The sequence below is a fragment of the Bombus pascuorum genome, chromosome 7 (assembly GCF_905332965.1).
Source record: "Bombus pascuorum chromosome 7, iyBomPasc1.1, whole genome shotgun sequence".
NCBI lineage: Eukaryota > Metazoa > Arthropoda > Insecta > Hymenoptera > Apidae > Bombus > Bombus pascuorum.
The window spans coordinates 14,864,392-14,884,102 of record NC_083494.1 but is presented as its reverse complement, the minus strand read 5'-3'; the positions used below and the strand labels follow the sequence as shown (position 1 = coordinate 14,884,102).

The 19,711-nt window shown below is 37.9% G+C and overlaps 2 protein-coding genes across 2 annotated transcripts in view; one reads left to right on the top strand and one right to left on the bottom strand.

Annotated features, from left to right (window-relative positions):
- Positions 1-19,711, top strand: part of LOC132909295 (5-hydroxytryptamine receptor 1A) — a 130,084-nt gene that overhangs the window by 100,826 nt on the left and 9,547 nt on the right. The window contains exons 4-5 of the mRNA XM_060964051.1: positions 11,391-11,607; positions 17,763-18,099. Coding sequence (XP_060820034.1) covers positions 11,391-11,607; positions 17,763-18,099 — 554 coding nt within the window. The remainder of the gene's footprint in view (positions 1-11,390; positions 11,608-17,762; positions 18,100-19,711) is intronic.
- Positions 5,379-19,711, bottom strand: part of LOC132909292 (26S proteasome non-ATPase regulatory subunit 1) — an 88,738-nt gene continuing 74,405 nt past the window's right edge. Inside the window, exons 11-14 of the mRNA XM_060964047.1 lie at positions 10,269-10,603; positions 7,585-7,937; positions 6,642-6,987; positions 5,379-5,737 (exon numbers count right to left, since the gene is read on the bottom strand). Coding sequence (XP_060820030.1) covers positions 5,667-5,737; positions 6,642-6,987; positions 7,585-7,937; positions 10,269-10,603 — 1,105 coding nt within the window. The 3' untranslated portion in view covers positions 5,379-5,666. The remainder of the gene's footprint in view (positions 5,738-6,641; positions 6,988-7,584; positions 7,938-10,268; positions 10,604-19,711) is intronic.

Below are 19,711 nucleotides of genomic sequence, written 5' to 3'. Positions count from 1 at the left end.
ACGCGTAGCATGCACGAAATTGGCGCCAACACGCCGCGCGTAAAATTAATAATCGATGGTTTGTATTTGAAGGCGTTGTTTTAAGCGGCGGAATGTTTCCAGGCGCGATGAATTTTATTGGGAAAAACTGTATTCCAAATTTTGCCCGTAGTATCTGTTTCCTTGAAAGTTTTGCCTCGAGCAAGAAAATTAGGAGGAAAGAATTTTGTATTATAATGCAAATGCAGGTATTTAGAATGCATCGAGTATCGCGGGAAAAAACTTTATAAAATTCAAATTCGTTTTATGTGTATTAATATTTATATCGCGTGAATTATCACGTCGATTTTCATCGATAATGTATGTAGGCTTCTCTAAATGTTAAGTGTGCAACATTTAGATCGACTCTATTAATAAATTATATTTTTATTCTATACGTGCATAATATTAAACTTTAATTTCTTTCCCGCTACCTGTTTCATCAAATTCAACAATTTCAAGGAAACGTTAACTCAGAATTCTACTTTTTTTCAGAAAATTTTTTAACGAAGAATCTATCAAAGCGAAGAAAATTATTTATATAATCTTTTGATCGTTGAGGTACAGAAACTTTCGCAATTGCTTTGTATTATCATATATTTCTTTCTATTTCCTCGAACGAGCTATTTAAACACTTATTTATAGGAAGTATGAGACTAACAATATTAATTTCATATTACAACCCACCTAACTGCTTTATCGAATACCAGAGATATATTATCCTTTCGTTATCTCGAATAGTCGACATTCCATACTAGATCGATACAATATATAGTATATTTCGTAAGCATATATAATATATTTCATTTTTGTAGAAACCGAAGAAATTAGAGAGTAATATTGTATAATATAAGGATTCATTCGGTAGAAATTAATTCTTGAAACTACAAAGTAAGTTGTACTTATGTCATATATAACACATAACCAAACAATTACAAACTTACCAAATATTAGTGAAGCGGATCCTCGATTATCCAAACACCCGTTGCTGGAACATTCGATTACGTTAATCCTGTCACACGATAATGGAAATTCAGATCACTGTAGCGTTGTGCACAAACACTATGTTAACGACACGTTTCGAAATGAAAATTTTAACGGGTTTGAATAATATATAAGATTGCATTAAAAATGGTAGAATATTCGATATGATTAACTAGAAGGTTAGGTAATGCATTGTGAGGACATCTTTCTGAAAGGACCAATGAGAATCCAAAAATATTTAACAGAGTAAATAATATTGATATGATATGAACGAAACACAAGATCAGGTTAACCTTACTCTAGAAAACTTTAAAGGAAGCGCGATGCATGTTAGCAACTCAAAAACATTGAGAAAGTACGCTGCGAGACGAGAAGATAATTGAAACACACAAACATAACAATACGTAATAAATTACACATCGATACGTAATAAATCGTACGATTTTTCAAACCTGACCATCACACAGAGATTATCTGATCATTCTGAAATAACATTAACTCGAATAATCAAAGATTCATCGTAATACGTTTGTGTACATCGAATATTTAAATTAATAAATAGTATTTTGACACAGCAAAACGCGCGAAATTCTTCAATATGGCACCCACTGTGTTTACACTTGAATCGCGGTATACACATTACGCGCACATCATTTTTAAGCGGGGAAATTTAAAGTATTTAGTTTATTTAACGTTACTATTTCGTGGTAAGATATTTTCAAAAGCAAAATCACTTTGTACGACACGGTGAAATGCGAAAAGATCATTTAATACCCGCGCATTCGAATCGCGTACGTTCGCAATCACCGCATGCAGCGCACTCTGCATGTCACAAGACTAAAGGGCAAAAATTGCGTAGTGAAAAATCGCGGGAATTCGATTGTAAAGGAAACCTCATTTCACGCCCAATTTATCGTAATGATTTATTTACGATGTCGTTGGTGGAAAGTTGGAAAAGTTCTTCAGAGATACCTTTCACCGATGTTCTTTTAAACATTAATTTGAAATTCTTGCGTTCTTTTCACGTTTCATGTTTGAAAACAAAAATTAAAATGTTATAGAATATTTATTGCAGATTTTGGGTCGAGTGACAACTTTGATCTATCGCCCTGTTAACTGGCTGTTATATTATTTAAAAGAATTCGAAAAAATTCAACCATGAAATTGAAAATTAACTACTGTAAAAGAGCTGTAGCGTTAATTTTAATTTTCAATTTTTATAAATCTAAGTACGACAGGAAATGTAAGCTTTGCTAATGTAAAAATTTGTAAATGTAAACGTACAATAGCAAATTTTAACTTTTGCAAATGTACGTATATTCGGAATGTACCGCAAATTCAAACAAAAAAAAAAAAAAAAAAAAAAATTCGTTAAAAACAGAAAAGCAACAATCGAAAGGATAGTTATAATTTGTCTGACCCAGTTAAGAATTACAAAAAGCGTTAGAAAATAAAAATTTATCCATTTCAAAATTCATTTCCTATATGAAATGAAATACTGTGTGCAAAACGTTCAAATCTTTTTCGTTCTATTATAGAAATTGATATTATTGTACCCTCTGTTTTTAATAGACTCGGATTCGTTGACGGTAAAACAATTTAGATAGAAGTGAAATGAATCCAGTGATTGCGTATCAAATTTCATCGATATTTGATAAAAAATTTGTTGGAAATGTACCGATGGATATAGTGAATTTCATAATAGCAAGGACAAAAGAGAAATAGAATAGGACGAGATCGAGACTATCATTTTCCGTGTACGTAGTAAAAGGTTATAGGTAAACAAGCTTGATATTATAAATGAAAAGAGATCTTTCAATCAACGTTCAATTTTTTAAAATAATAACATATTCCATAAAATATACAGTACTACACATTTTGAAATGGCCTGCTATATACGCTATAAATATTATCTATTTACTAATATCTTTTATCCAACTTTTACAAAAGTTCAATTGAACCTGTTCTGATCTTGTCAATTTAATTCAAGCATCGAGATATATCATTTATCGCTTTCCTCTATACTTAACTGTATTTTTCATGATCGTTCGAAAAGTTTCTTCATCAAATTTTAATAAAAACTCGATAAGGAAACGAATAGGATAAGTAAAGAATGAAACTACAAGCCACATTTTCTTCTCTGTATTCTATTGCGGATTTTGTCAATAATCTGCAATCACCTAGTTGCCAACCCAAATTATAAATCTTATTTCACCTCCCATTATCTCATTTAATGAATTACCACCGCGCGTCGATAAACGAAGATCCACGGAACCGCGTATAAACACTGGTTCCAGCAGTTTGATTGACCAGTGTCTTGTCATCAGTGACTGACAATGAAGCGAGCTCTTTTATTCCACGAAAACACGCCTCTTTCCTCGCAGATACTAACCCTCGTTTAGAGCTCCCCGGAGTCACGAATTCAAACGGCATGTTCGCTCGTTTCCCGACTGTTCGATGAACGTTGAGTCGATCGCTTTGGATGGAGGTTACGGATGAAGGTATTCGTCAATCGCTCTATACGACACGCCAATATCTCGTCGAAGAGAAGAATATCGATAAAGGGGCGGATAGATGAATCGCGATGTTTTTTTTTTTTAGAAAGAAATCACGCGTGATCCGATCAATCGTTCCGGATACCAATCTCGTTTCTCGTTTTTCCGTGAAGTCATCGGAACATCTATTTAAATTACTGTACGAAGTATGTCAGAATTAATGCAATTGGTACTGTAATTAGAACGATATTACAACATCTGTCCACTTTAACGTATTAACGCGCGTATTATCTAAATTGATCAATTCCATTTTCTTTTATTAATTCTTCTAATTTATTAATTAGGTAAACGATTAATAAATCCATTTTCAAGAAACGAATCGCTCTTTTCTATAAGCTCATTTATCGCAGTGTTTCGATTTATGGAGTTGTTCGATGTGGCTTCTGGCTCGTATAATGAAATACAGTATCGACCAAACGATCAGACCAGTACGTATTATGTATTCTGTAGAACGTAGGACTAGTTCGAAAAAGGTCAACTTAGGATTCTGCTATCTTTATAGAAAATTGCTGTTGTATGTGTATATACGTGTGCTATGCTCGAAAGCGTAAGTTCTTGGAATGCAGTCACGCGACAAACAAATATTTGGATCAACGAAGTAAAATTCGAGAAATGCAGCACTATCTTTAATTTATTCTTCGCTGTTTAACTATTTCTTCCGTATTAATTTAGCTGGCAAGGTTCGCGCTAAAAATCGTGCACCAGAATCGTTAACTTGGGGATATGTAACCTTGAGAAGAAAATAATCTAGATGGTATAATGGCAAATGCAATATAGCGTATATCATCATACATATTACTTTCGTGCATATGAAATTTTATTTGCAGAAAGTTTAATCGTATTCGAAATTTTGCCAGATATTTGATTAATATAAGCTGGTTAAAGGAGAGGAAAAAATTCAATACAATGCACGGCTGTTGAATATTTAGAAGATTTAAAATAAAGTTGTTAGAACTTCATTATTCGACGTCATGAATCAACGGGATACTGGCGTAACTTTTTTATGAGTTTCGACTTTGAAAGCGTATCGTAACAGCTGCTGAAAATATAAATTCACCGCTTGAAGAAGCTTATGTAAATGTTGATTTGTCGAACTCAAGAGTCATGATATTACGTTGGAAGATAAGTCGGCAGAAAAGCCGGAAAATATCATATCGAAATGCCATTTTAAGAGAGATTATTGAAAAAAGTCTACGATGAACAACAGAGAAGATAATACGTGGAATAAAGATAGAATAAGTAATGGGAGTATTACGTGAAAATTTTGTAAAATCTACTTACCTTTTAATCCTTTACTTTAAGAAATTGTTAAAATATTGTTACGGTAGAAATTATTCATCGGAAACTTTCTTTTATTAATCGTTAATTTCGTTTCATTATTAATTACGAGGTGAATTATTAAAATTATCTTCGTTTATTTCTTAAAACGTATCGTAGATCCTTTGTATGTACTAAAATAATTAAAAAAGTCCTGTAGATGTTTGCTAAACGTAAAACCTGCGTGTCAAGAATTGCGTACAACGTAAAACTAGCTGCAAAAAGAATCTATGTAAAGTTAAATCCTCAGCTTTCAATCCTCTATCCATATAACGAGAGTGAAAAAAATTCCGAGATTTTTCAAAAAGTTGCTTTGAACTTTGCAATACATTTACTTAAAAAACTATGGAAATTTAGCACGAAGTTAACGCGCGAACGAACAAAATCTCTGACTGAAAATTTATACAACTATCCACAGAATATCTCTCGTACGCGCATTTTTCCGCAATTTTCGGTCATATTAAAACGAGTACGAGCTTTGGATTAATAACACATACACGTATATGCGGTTAGACCAAATAATATATTTATTAAAACTCGAATGAAACAGTAGTTGTAAACCGTATATACTAAACACGATGTCAAGAATTTGCTGCTTAACGATGATAAAATTAACTATACAAAAATAAGAGATAGGAGGTGTCGCCGTAGATGTTACATAAAATGGAGAGGAAATGGCCATAGTATTTTTCCCGTGTTGCTTCTATCAACAGTGAACTACAGTGCGTAGCGTGAACGAATGACCCGTGTTGCGTCGATGGAGCCACAGGAAGAATTTCTGCCACACGCCATTTAATCTTCGGTATATTCGAATGGCTCTGGAGGTTCCGCTTCTTGCTCTTCTTCCGGATGAGGGCCATAAGCTGAAACATAACGACCATAATCGAACCTAAAGCGACGATAAGTTCTTTTCTGAAAAGCGAATCAGTTCGGCGAGCGCTACGGACAACTAACGACAAGACGGTAATTGACTTTCTGTGATAATTTTTACAAGCAAAGAAAATTGGAGACGCAAAAAATATAGTTGATGAGTTTAACTTTTGGAAAGCTCATCTGTCGATTAAGAAATTCCAGGAACGAGTTTCTCAGTTCTGATCGTTGGAAAACTGTGCGAGACATTTTGTAGGCAAAATATCTACCTTTTGGATTTTACAAAGTTCTTATTCACGAGACAAATATTGAAATTGGTTTTGCCTGTTTCGTGTGAAGGTTTCTTGACATTTATCGGTGGAAAATTTTCTTCCGAGGAACAGAAGAGGGAAGAGTCTCCTAACTTAGAACTATGTCAGCGAGAATGTGAACGAAGGAAAAATGTAATTTTCAAAGTATAACAACGTATAATCTGATAACCGTGGAAGATGAGTTAACTCGTCGATCGAATTGTCCAACTCTTGGACAATTATGTCAAACATTCGTTACGTCATACTTATTCTTATGTTCATCGTTGTATCTGTTGTTACTCGTGATAAACAATAAATACGTTTAAATTGGTATTTTACGAATGTGTATCGTTAGACTTCAATTAATTTCATTTCATCCTCTCGAAATAATTTCCATTTTGCTACATTTTCGATACGTTGCAACAGGAGCGACGGAATAAATGTATTCTTCGTTCAAATCCTTCTTTAATTACTTTTCCCTAATACGTAACTTAATTTATATATAAAGACAGAAAAAATGTCGTGATAAAACGATTTTCTCGAAAACATAATGGCCATTTTCGATGTCATCGCAGAGCAACAATTTCTTTAAAACGTATCGACTTACCGGCTACTGGTTCCACGAGTTCCTCTTCGGTATCCGATTGAATGTGTTTCACCATGACGATGCCGCCGATCTGAATGTCCTTGACAGGCGCGTAATGACTACCCTCTACCAACTGTATCACCTTCAGCTGCTGTCTCAGCACGCGAGCCGGATTCTGAAGGACCTCGAAATTAGGCTCAGCTTCCTTCTTTTCCTTCTCTGTCGTCTTCTCACTCTCGTCCTTGCCCTTCTTCTCGACCTTTTCCTTCGCTTCTTTCATTTCCTTCGCTGGCTCCTTCTCTTTCTTCTTCTCTTCTTTCTCCTTGGCTGCCGCCTCGATAGTCTCCTTCGCAGTCTCTGGCGGATCCTGCGATTAAACATTAAACGATGAAAATAAAAAAAGAAGCAGGCAATTCCAGCCTGTGGAAGCATCGTTTATCTGGCTTTGCGGCGAGTCAGTGCGTTAAGAGATTGGTCTTCGCTCTAGGAAAACGGATGACCCGGAGAGATAATCAGTTACGATTATCTGGAAAGAAAATCGTGCAAGGAGCGGAGGTAACATGGCATAAGCGAGACGAGAGGAAGGAAAATTGTGAAGAGTTCTGAGATTTATCAAAGATATCTGCGAGACTGTTTGAGGGCTTAGTGGAGAAGTGGGATACAAGTGCATCGTTTTTTAAAAACCAGATAAGCACCGGAAAGCATGTACGAGAGTTTTATTTATCCAGAACTTTAAGCCTTTCAAAATACATATAATATATCTTACGTATTTTAATATTTTAAGTAGCACTTTAATATTTAAGTTTAGTTTTGTCCACTAATTTCTCGACTGCAAAATTTTCCCACTTGTGATCCCCTCTTTCAACCTCTCGCTCGTGACTCAACGAACCCGATCAATGTTGACAATACGACAATCGCTCGAAGACTGAAGGACGAAATATTCGAGAAAATTGTTCAAACTCACCACTTCCATTTTTTCGTGAGAATCGCGAGCACGCCTCTCGGATTCGCGTCTACGAGCTCTGGCAGCGATGCTGAGGACGGCGGTCGTGATCTTCTCCCTTTCCTCGCGTTTCTTCTCTTCGAGCGGCGCGGGATAGGCATAGACGCTTGGCCTGGCATTCGAACGAATTTCCAGCTTTGGCATCTTTAGTTGAGCGTTCAGAGCGATTATACAGGTCGGAGTAAAGGCCAGAGCCAAACAATGGGCCAATGGGAACCAATACCAATACTGCGTGAATACTAATGCACCGACCACTGCCAGCATGTTCGTGTGACCTGTTCTTGATTGCAGCGATACCGTCACGTTTCGGCCACCTGGAACCATTATCATTCTTACGTACAAGCGAATATTGAATATGCAAATTCATATTATTATGAGCATCGAAGAAATGGGGCCTAGCCAAAAATTTTAATAAATAAATAAATGTATCGTAACGCTCGAGATATTCAACTTTGTCGCGGCAGTTTTTCAAACTTTTTCTTCTGCAAAAGATATCGAATCGTTTTGTAGCGTAGGCAGTGACCCATATTGTTGTGCCTTGGAGTGTCAACGTTGTTTTCATTCGCGAGCTTCAAGAATAAACGAACTCCGGACAAAAACATTATCGCCGTTATGAGTAATCGTCAAAAGGAACCACATTTGAACTTTTTCTAAGTTCACTGGTCGATATAAATAAACGAACATGTTCTTTAGGTGGGAGAGTGTTTAGAGCGACGATTACAACCGACATACACTATCTCTGTACTTGTACTCGAAGTGATTTTAATATACACTGACTATTATAATTTTATCACTCGTCTTTTTCATAAACTAACACGTTTAATACCATCTCGGTTTCATCACGCGATTTAGAATGTTATCTTACGATATCGTTGAGTTATAAAGTGACTAGAAAATAGATCGCTTAATTTCAGAATTTTTCAATTCAATTTATATTCTACGTCTTACGTGGTGGATACGGACGTGTTCAAGATTGCACGTTTAATATGTTACGATCTAATGCAATAAATAGCGGGCCTTTCGTACAGTGTGTACATTCTGTGCACTTTTGCAGCCTTTAAACCTCTCATAAATTCATTACGAACGTTCGCATTCCATTACTAAGCAATTAAAAGATGTTTAAATAATTGATATTGCCTTACCTGCAGACGATAAATTACACATTTGCAGGGGAAACACGGTGGACAAGTTAATTAGTTCGCCTGCCTCGATCGAATTTATGACCCAACTTCTTCAAGTGTAATTCCCTAGTTGAACTATTTCGCTCTATTATTGTTTAAAATAGAGATTGAGAATCCGTTTCGCATATACTTAGACTTTTAGTGGCAATAATACATTTGCAATAACAATGCGCAATTGTTACACGTAACTCGTACAACTTGAATCTTCTTTCTCCTTCCATTGTGTACCACGATACGCTAACTAATTCTCTTTATAAATTATTAGGTTGTCCGAAAAGTTTCCTTCGTTTTATGAGGAAATAATAGACGCACAACGTTTTTTGTTTTATATTATTTTGTCGATCCATTTTGTTCTGTTGAGATAAACACCGCAAAATTTCATAGCCTTTGTTTCACGTTTGTACGAAGGTGCGCTATTGTAAAAAAACACGTTGGTCGAAGTCCAATACGTAAAATTGCCACTTACATTTCACGTTTTAAGAGGAAAGTCGCCCCGTATCGTAAATTTTAATAAATTTCTGCATTACGTTATAAAAGACTCGCAATATTTCTTTCGAATAATGTTCTGCTTGAGACCTTCCATTACCAAAAAACTATTTCTTCGCGTTACAAAGAGACTCGTAACTCGGTTGTTCGACGATATCGAAAGCATCGGAACTGAAAAATAACCTGGACTGCGGTAAAACAAATCCGCGATCATCCAGACACATCGAACGTATCAGACACTTCAAAAGGAAGCGATCAGCTTGCAACTTATCCCTCAAACAACGTCGCAACAACCAACGCTACAACGATAAACGGAGAAGTTTCGATTTCGCTATTTCCCGTCGACGAAAGGACAAGCTTCGTAATAAGAACCTTTGATCGCCCATCTGTATTATATTTCCGTGCTAAGAAGACTTATCGAGTATCGTCCAATTTCACCCTAGCCCTTTCATCGGCTCATTCTTCACCGAATTGTATCTCCCTATCTCTCAAGTTTGGGAAAAATCGGACCGAGTCCTTGTCTACACGATACGTACACTGCGCACCACTTCTACGCAAATTCATAATTTTCACAGCATCATTAAGCAATTAGAATCTCGATAGAACATTGCGTTACCTACCCGTCATCATAAAAAGCACTATACTTTGGATATTTTATCAATTCTCTCATATTGCGTGCCCATTTGTACGTTGCGCTTTCAAGTTCAAAAACGATTCGAAGTCGTTGTGAAACAGAGATGAGATCGAAATTTAAGTAGACCGCGGATATCTTTGCGCCTGTGGGAAATTTAAAAACGCGAAGACCTACGAAGATGTATTATAATTCTCGCTATGGTATCTAATACTCAGAACAAATCTCTGCTCGCGTTTCGTTTCTCCAATTGCGTCCATAAAAATCTGAATTTGCACGAACATCCGCGATCTAAGATGGTAAAAACGTACGAAAGAGAATGAACGTCGTTTCAAAAGTTAACTCACCAGCGTCGATGATACCCTGGGCCAAGATAGCGCCGAACTTTGCCATTACGTCCTCGTGTTTGTCCACGACGACCTTCGCGTACAACGCTCTGAAATCTTTGACGCGAGCACACGTCGCCTCGGTTTGCTGGATCAAGATCATCGCAGACGCGATCAGAGCACCCTGACGAACAAAGTTCACCGAATCATTCGTCATAGGATCCAACAGAGCTATGGCCTCCTTCAAGCCTGTGCCAGCGCACGCTATTCCCAAGGCCATCGCTGCGCCGTATCTCACGTGAGGATTGTAGCTTTCCGCCAGCAACGAAACTACACTGGGACATTGCTCCGGTGTTCTGCAACAAAAATAACAAAGCTCTCCATTAACTGATTTATATACCGGATGAGAGATGATGTATGGTTCGTTGAGATAATGCATTCGCGAGATCCATCGATCATACAGTTTCAAGGTTGTTTTTGACGTAATTGCGTGGTTTGGATGGAGCTGTTAGGTCGCGAGGAATCTATTCATTCCGAATCGGGCCGAATCTCGTCACGAGCGAGTAGACTGTGAGGAATCTATTCGCCGTATATTGATGCGAATCTCGTCACGAGCGAGTAGATTGCGAGGAATGTATTTGTTGCGAATCTACGGCGAAATGGAAACGTGGCTGTCCTTTGATCGGGCTCACGGGCATTTCGACGAGAAATTTGGAAATTCGTGGATTACACGGTTCAACGTAACGCGAACATAAATCGAGACGCCCGTTGCTAGCACCGTGTGTTAGTTGCAAATGGAATTGCGACGATGTTTACGACATTCCAGGTACTTAAAAAATCTCGGAGTAACACAACGGTAACGAAAAGATTTGCAGGGTTCCAAATAATCCTTAGATCCGTAATAGATACCACGAAACGCGTAGAAACATCCTCAGCGCCGTTTTCCATATATAATACGATAATATACAAAAATAAATAAATAACTAAACAGCTAATGTCCAACTTCTCTTTATCAAAAAAAAAAAGACACCATAGAAAATGGATTTTTCGCGAATTCAACATGGATAAAGTTAAATTCGAAGATAAAGTTAAAGGTAAAATGTCGCGACACTAAGTGCATAATCCTGTATACCGATGTTTCAGGAAGACGACTCCGTGCTGGTGAACGGCGCGTGTCAAATACCGGATCCTCTGTACAAGTTGATCGGCAGCATAATCTGCTTTTACATACCACTGGGCGTGATGTTGCTTACGTACGCTTTGACAGTCAGACTGTTGGCGAAGCAGCAACAGAATATAGGAGGAACTGCAGGTTGGTCCTCCGGATGGCTGGGTGGCCCGCAGGGCCCACCCTCGGGAGGTTAGTGTATTATCAGGTACACTGACCCACTACATTCGCGATTCCATTATTCCACGACACCCGTTTCAACGCACTCCGCTCATATCCGTAAACCGATTCATTTACTGTCTCCTTTGTGTCTTTTTAATTTCTAAATTTCTCGTCATTCCTGGGTACTATGATTCCCTCCCCATCTGCCTATCTTTTTACACGTCGTACGATTCTCTATCGTATTTCGTTTACGTTATACGTACAGTGACAGGGATTCGATGAAGACGTCAAAATTTTGTTATTATCACGCGGTTATCTACATGCGAAGAAATAAATATCAATTTGCGAAGGACGTTCAATTTTCTATCATCCAAGTTATCTAAATTGTGGTAAAAATTATTTCAAATATCCACTACGAACGATCCTACGCTCTTAATATGGGAGAGCTTCGAAAAGATGTGGAAAGAGACAAAAATGATATGCTTCGAATATAAATTTCGTTCGATGCTTTTTAATAAACATAAAATTAATTCAAGTCTTTCGATGATGTATTCGCTCGAAAATAAAAAAGGTCCTGACGATGTAAAAAAAAAATAAAGATTGATTAAGAAACGTTTGAGTTGAATTACTTATTCCGAAGTATACTAAGCGAACTGTAAGATCAAAGATAAGACGATAAGCGAGATCCAGTATCACGGTGCTTTGACAGGTTGTTGGAAAGTTCGTCCCCTTTAACTTCCAAGCGTCTAAAATTCCAATATTTTTCTGTACGTAGAAGTTTACAAAGGTTTTGCGTATAATAAACGCGTTATTCGCAAAAACGGGAACCCGTGCAATTATTTGTTTCGAGAGTGGAGAAAACAGATTGAGCTACGGCCAAGAAAGAAGTTTTAATGCTTGTAAAAGACCAGAAGTTTCTACGTGACTGCCTGTTGCTTATGGTTAACCGATTATGTATTTCGAAGAAGTTGGCCAACTGGCTGGAGGTTATCGATTTTCAAATGGAACTATCGAATCGATCTACCGGAGAAGAAGTAATTCGTAGGAGGAAAGTTTATGTAACTCTTTTCTGTCCTGTTATTTACAAAAGCCTCTGGAAATTCTTCGAACGAGCAGTAAAGCAATGGAATGTGAAGTGCTTCTATAATGTCGGTATTAAAAGAGAAAGTTCGTGTATCTTGGCAAGTTCGGTTCGAGCAAGCGAACGATGAAGTAAAGCAAAGTATTAGATTTCATATTATGAAGTTTCGAGATTGGAAAGTTACTTAAAAAAAAAAAAAAAAAAAAAAAGAAAGGAGAAAAGAAATGAAAAAGAAAAACAAACTTTGCGAATTCTTCAATTTCTTTAAACATATGTTACGAGTGCAATGAAAATTAATATCGTTTGAGAATTAATAGAAAATTAATAAAATTGACAGTGGAGCGATTAAACGACTTGTTCGATATCAAAACGTACAAGAACAAGACAAAAATGTTGTATTAACATGTCATAGATGTATCGAGTACGAGCTGAGGATTCGAGAGATGCACATCAATTTCCTACTACTTTTCGTAAGATAGTTTCTCGTATTTATTAACGTAAGTCTTTATTTATTACTATAAGAAGAATTTAAAGCTACGAAAACATATTTTGCGATAGAGATCGAAGCTGAAACTTGATAATTATGAAGCTAAAGGATACCATTTTGAAATTGTTAATTCAAACAGTCAAAGTTCCTATTTGCATCGCTGTAACGTGGCTGTACTATAAAAATATGAGTTAACATAGTAAATACGGGAAAGGTGAATTAATAGGAGAAATACGGGAAATATAAAGTACGAATTAATACGACACACAGCAAGATGATATTTATGCTGCATATTGATATTTACGAGCTAAGTTTACCGAACTAACATTTCACTTGTCGGACAGATTCGATAAAAATCCAATAAAATAAATATTTCAATTTGTCGAATAAAAGCTATGCTTCGCTGTATCGTACGGATGTATTTTCAATGTAAATCTAAATTACCAAGCTGTCAGCAATACCGTCGAGCTTTGCTTTTCTTGCTGTTTGCCATCTAACGCGTGTAAAAATTTGCAAAATCGTGAAATCGGAGCACGTTGAATTCCGCAGTTCGCCCCACTGCAAACGAATAAACGTAAGCGTAAAAAGACAGAAAGTTACGTCGACGATATTTCATCGTTTCGAAGGGAACGCGTCAACGTTCGGCACGTTCGCGCGTCGACGAATCTCTAACGTTAAAAAATCAGACAGCTTCTACAAAGCTATAATCTTCGACCAAAGTATCGTCCAGTGGTACGTGACAATAGAAACGAAAGATAGAAAATCGAAGGTTTATACTCTGACATTTAAACAGTCTGTTTGTCGTTTTAATTGCTATTAATAAATTGTATTCACACGTATAAACAAAAGATAAAACATAGTATTTAAAAGCAAATAGGAGGAAATATGGGAAATAATCCAGTAACAATAAAAGTACTAAAATAACACAGGAGATATTGCAATTTGTTTTATGAGAGTCACGCAACAATATAAAATTTCCACGCATCCTTTGTCATTATTACGAGTTCGTTCTATCTATAGCGTTGGCATTGCGTCATGAATCATCCCCCCACGTTTCCCTGATCAAATATTATTAACCATTTTCCTCCATCTCTGACGCCAGACATCATTTCCATTTTGCTCGTCCACGTGCCAGAATTATGCCCGACAAACAAGAAGTTTTTCCTCGCGTTTCAACGAAAGAATGAAATGTCAAACTTACTTTCGAGCATTGTCTCGCGTACTCCACACTTTTTATCGCCCTTACTCCGGGTCTGAACTTAACAAAGCGAGTTATCGCGCTGCTTTTACAGCGAAATTTTAAAACGAAATTGAAAAAAAGAACAGAAAAGGAGATAAAAAAAGTCGCGTTGAAATCCGACGTAGAAGATATCTTATCGACGGAAAACTTGGAAGCTTAACAATCGTTTTAGATTCTCCGCTACAATACAAGTTGTACAGGGCGATAGTAAATAACAAAGATCTTAGTTTCACGAGTAAAGAATTTCCTCGACCTACATGAGAATTACGCGACGATATTTCACTTGCGAGCTACGATTAAATTAAAACTAAATGCTAAAAATTCTTGTCTGTCGATTTCTATTACGACGAATCATCCTACAATTTTCCAGTAATCAGTGCTCCCAATAATCGACCATTCTGTCAATCGATGTTAGCCAAGCTTCTATTCTATTCACGACCATACACTCGCATACAAAAAGACAAGAAAAAAAAAAAAGAAAAGGAAAAAAGAGGTGGAATGGAGAGGAAGAAGAAGAAAATGAAAATGAAATAAGAGAATCACGAGGAAAAAGACGATAAAATCCTAGCCGATTTCGTCTGATCTCGGATCAAAGTCGGAACCGATAACAACATTTTCGTGGCGAAGGGGCGATTTTTAATCAAAGCCAGAGGGAATCGAACGGAACGTAAACGCGAATAGCCTCCGTGTCGTTCGTGTCTGTCGGAGAGCTTGCCGAGAGAGGGTATTACAGAGAATTTCGGTGTAATCCGGCAACGTTTCCCAGCCTTTGCCTTGGCGCGATTCGGCGGAGATTGCGATTAAGAGTTCTATAGATTGGCCGGCCTCTTTGTTCGACGGCGCAGCTTCCTTCGTGAAAGAAATTAAACCCTTTCCCTTACCTCGAGCCATCCAAAGTGAGATTCCGCTGTCACGGAAAAAAAATGGTACGAGCTCGTGAGAAAAATCGTTTGTCGAGGGGACGCGCTAATTATCAGCATGAAGTCTGTAGGGAATGTCTGGGGAATTTACGTGTTAGCTACACGCTGCTTTCTTTCGTTAAAACGTCCTATTTAATATCTTCTCCGTATATTAATATTTTCGTACGTTGGGGTATTTGAAATTCTAGGTATTTTTAACTTTTTTCACTGCGACAAGAGAAAGTTCCTCTTGCAAGGTCATTTTAAAACGAATTTCAAAAGAGCCTCGTTAAATTTCGTAGAGCCTGAATTCGTACAATTTCAAAAACGAAAGGCAACTTTAATTTGTCGCTTATTCCGCTATAGCGTGGAAAGATCTTTGAAAGATTTAGTTTAGAGATACAAAAATAGAGGCTGCACCCTTTAGAATCAGCTCAGGTAGACTTGTTGTAGGCTTTTTTTTATCCCACGAAGTTACAGTAGTCCGGAGATTGACAATTTTTCTAGGGGAAAAAGGAGAGATTTCTGTCGTTGTTGAGCAAAATCTAGAAAATTGCAAAGAACGCTGGAAAAACTTTCGTGAGGTTATGTGACGCAAATTGGGACGCAAAACGACGCCTCTTTCGACTGAAACATTTGCATCGGCCGATTTCACTTGCAAATTGATCCTTCGTGTTTTGCAACGTGCGCCAAAAGTGTCGGTGAAACAAAAGGCGCCGTTTTAAGAACTGTCAGAAATCAGGCCGCTCTAGATTCCTTCTAGTGAATCTATAATACTTTCGTCAGGTTTTAGAATAGTTAAGCATCTATATACAGAATTTAATTTGATTGTAGGATAACTACAGAAATGGTTGCCGGTTTTTAATTTAGAGTTTAATTTACTTTAATCAAATCTGGTTTCAAGTTTAACAAAGTTTAATTCAGCAGCTGACTTTAATGTCTCCTCTGTGTAACTGGAATTCTTTTCTTTTCGATCGCGAGAAAGAAGGTTGTAATTAGTTGCAAAGCTTACAATATAATATTACGTTTACTGAAAACGTTGATCAATGTAAAATGTTTTCTAATTTAATATAAAATGTAGGTACGTAGGTTAGATTAGAAAAACGAAGAGGAGTACGGTTTTCAAATATTCGTGTGCAAAGCCAGATAACTTATTTCTTCCCTTAGATAATATTTCTGCAGCAACGTTTTGCTTTAAAATGCATACCAACTGTTTTTCCGAATCGAAAGAAGGAAATTAACTGTCAATCCCTGCTCCACGTTGCACCGTTTCGAGCTCCGGGAATCCTACATTCGTGGTTATATCGGACGAAATAAATTACAAATCTGGCTTTGAAATATGTAGTGGGTGACACTGGTATTTTCGAGCCAAATGAATGCTGTGTTTCAGTACCAAAAAAGAACGATCGATACATCAGTTTCGAAACATCGTATATCGAGTCAGCCGATATATTAATATACTTTTTGATTGACGTGAAAACGAGAAACACGTTAAGACGAAACGAAGAAAGAGACTTTCTAAAGACGTTTCGTAACTTTAATAAATACAACGAACGATTGTCCGCTTTCGTTATTGACGTGTAATTCCAATCTTCAATTGCAAAGTATTCAATAATTATTCGAGGAAACTGGGGTTGATCTCGTTGCAAAGAACATACACTTTGGCCGATAAAAGAAAAGAAAAAGGAGACGCGAAAACGTCAAAATCGATTTTTTTCCATCTTAACCCCTTTTTACGAGAGCGCGTCACATTTATCTCTGGGAAGAGCGAACCGCCTCTTCCATCAGCGTTGAAAATGGACGAAGGATTAAAAACGATCGTTTAGCCCCGTCGATCAGTCGTTTGGCGCAACTCGCGCGACATTTTTCTTCGCCAATCGAAAGCACGGTGCTCCTTTTCGCCTCCTTCGGCATCCAGCGCCGCCCATTCGTTGACAACGATAAGAAATTTCGACGTACGCGAGGGCATGCAAATCGTGGCCCATTATGCACAAGTTACGGACGTGACACGGTATGCTAAAAAGGACGCTTCCGAATAATCGTTCAGACCGAATTAATCGATACAGACACGAGGACACGGGATACAAAAGAGGCGGTGCAGTCGCGAGCATAAATCAACCGATTCAGAAACGAAACTAGACGACTGTAGTTTCTGATCTCTTATTTTACCTCTTATTCTCTCATCTCTTAATTTTCGCCGAGTTTACGCCATAACAGTCGACGATCCTTCTGCCACGAAACGTATACGAGTCCTTTAGAAGCTAAATCGACCCCACTGAACAATTCCTTCGTTGATATCGCGTTATCCAAGCACACAATCAGCATCCAACTCGACATCATCGTCATCCTCGATAAAGAAATCTTATTTTTCGTATACTTGTTAAATAAATAAAGATTTACAAAGTCGTAGACATCTACATGTCATACATTGGGGCAGAAAAAAAGTTCTGATTAACCGGCTTTTCTTTGCATCCGTAGGTTTAGACAGACGAGGGACCTGGAAGCGGTTCCTGTTGAGTAAAAGCTCGGCCGGAAGCGGCGGTACGCCGCAGCACACTTCCGGCACATCGACGGACACCGAGCTGACAACGCTGGACACCCACGAACTCTGGCTTCCGGAAAGCGAACCGCCGCCGTCGGCGATGTTCGCGCTTCACGCCTTTGGCGCCGAAATGCTCAAGTTATCCAGAGGTTTGGAGGGCATCGCCAGCCCCGGAAGCCCTACTCCTATGGGAACGCCAAGGTCGACGCCTCAACACTCGCTCCAACATCATCAGCAACAGCAACAATTACATCGGTGCAGCTTTCGACACGGGTAAGGTTACGATAGTATCGTATGCTGCGAATTCCACACCCATATTTCTACACCACGTCAATGTTCGATGTATGGAAACGCGAAGTTAGAATATCGTACAATACGATTGCACTGGTTAAAGTACAAACCAAGCACCGATTCTACCATTTTACGTCTTACTTTTGAACCATTAATACGGAACATCGAATTTCAATCTTCGAAAATGCTCTTCTACGAGAAAAGGAAGCCTCCGATAACCATAAACCTTGCACAAAGGAAGAAAGAAATAGTTTGTAGGCAAATGGCGCGACACCTACAAACCTAAAGCAACATCAAACTCGACTCGACCTCGTACCACCTTAACACGAACCTGAAATACATTCGAATAAAATTGTAAAACGACCTGGAAGCGTCGATATCACCGTAAATACAGAAGTTTTCTCAGTCACGTTGCGAGATAAAATATCAAACGATACTTCACGCTCGGCAGATCGCCTGGTCGATCGCAGTTTCCTTCGAGAAACAACTGTCACCGCGGCGAACTGCATCCAACTGGAAAATATTCTCCAGGCGTGAGAGTGCACGGGATCGCGATTCCGATTTACGGATGCTTTCCGTGGCTCCCTTCGGGGTACCCGTCGGAAGGAGCAGCGGGAAACGCGGCAGATTTACGAGGGCCGTGGAATATTTCTCATTCTCGCGTCACGTACGTTTTTTCGTATTCCACGTGGAGATTGGCTGCGCCGTTGATATCTCGGATCGAACACGGTTTCACGAACCGATACCCCTGTCGACGTAGTCGCGATTCGAGTTGATAAAGCTGCCTCGGATCGGCAGAAGCTCCTTTCTCAGAAAAGTTCATCGAAGATTTCTTCGTGCTTCTCGTCTGAGAGATTCGCCAGTTTTATGGAGATAATTTTATTACGCGATGGAAAATTTTTATTCCATTTAATTTAAAGAGGCTCGAACACGATTCCTTTTGATTTCTAATTGATATTTAAGCGTATCGCTAGTTGTACGTTGTCAGGAGAAGATTGGCTAGTTTTACGAGGTTTCTTACGGTCTACCAAATGACAGTTTAATAATTAAATCGCTCTTCTGAAAAAGAAATTCTTCTCCTATACGAATTCTTCTAAACGGTAATAAACAGCGACTGACTAAAATATTTAAACATTTATGGCAACCTTTCACAGATACGTTATGCTATAGCAAATATTTTGAAATTTCATTAGCGCTATAACGAAGCTTGGTTATCGTGATTACTGTTAAATTAGATGGAACCTACTACACACAGCAACGAACAAACCTGAGCACACGCCCTTCGAAACATTGTAATATTTTTAAAATTACACTAAACGACCTGATTGTTTTTTACAAGTTAGGAGAATTAGTTTCCCAAACGATGCGTAAAATGAATTCCCGAAAAACTGCAAATTATTTACTAATTCTTTACCAAATACATGTTTGCAATAAGCACCTTCCAATCTCCCACGTACATTTTCAAATTGGTTCCATATATATCAACATAGTCGTCTCGTTTCTCATCCTAACACTAATGAAATTTCAAAATACTTTACACAACGCGATACAGCGTGTGCATGAAAATTTTCTGCGATATGCGTTCGAATACTTG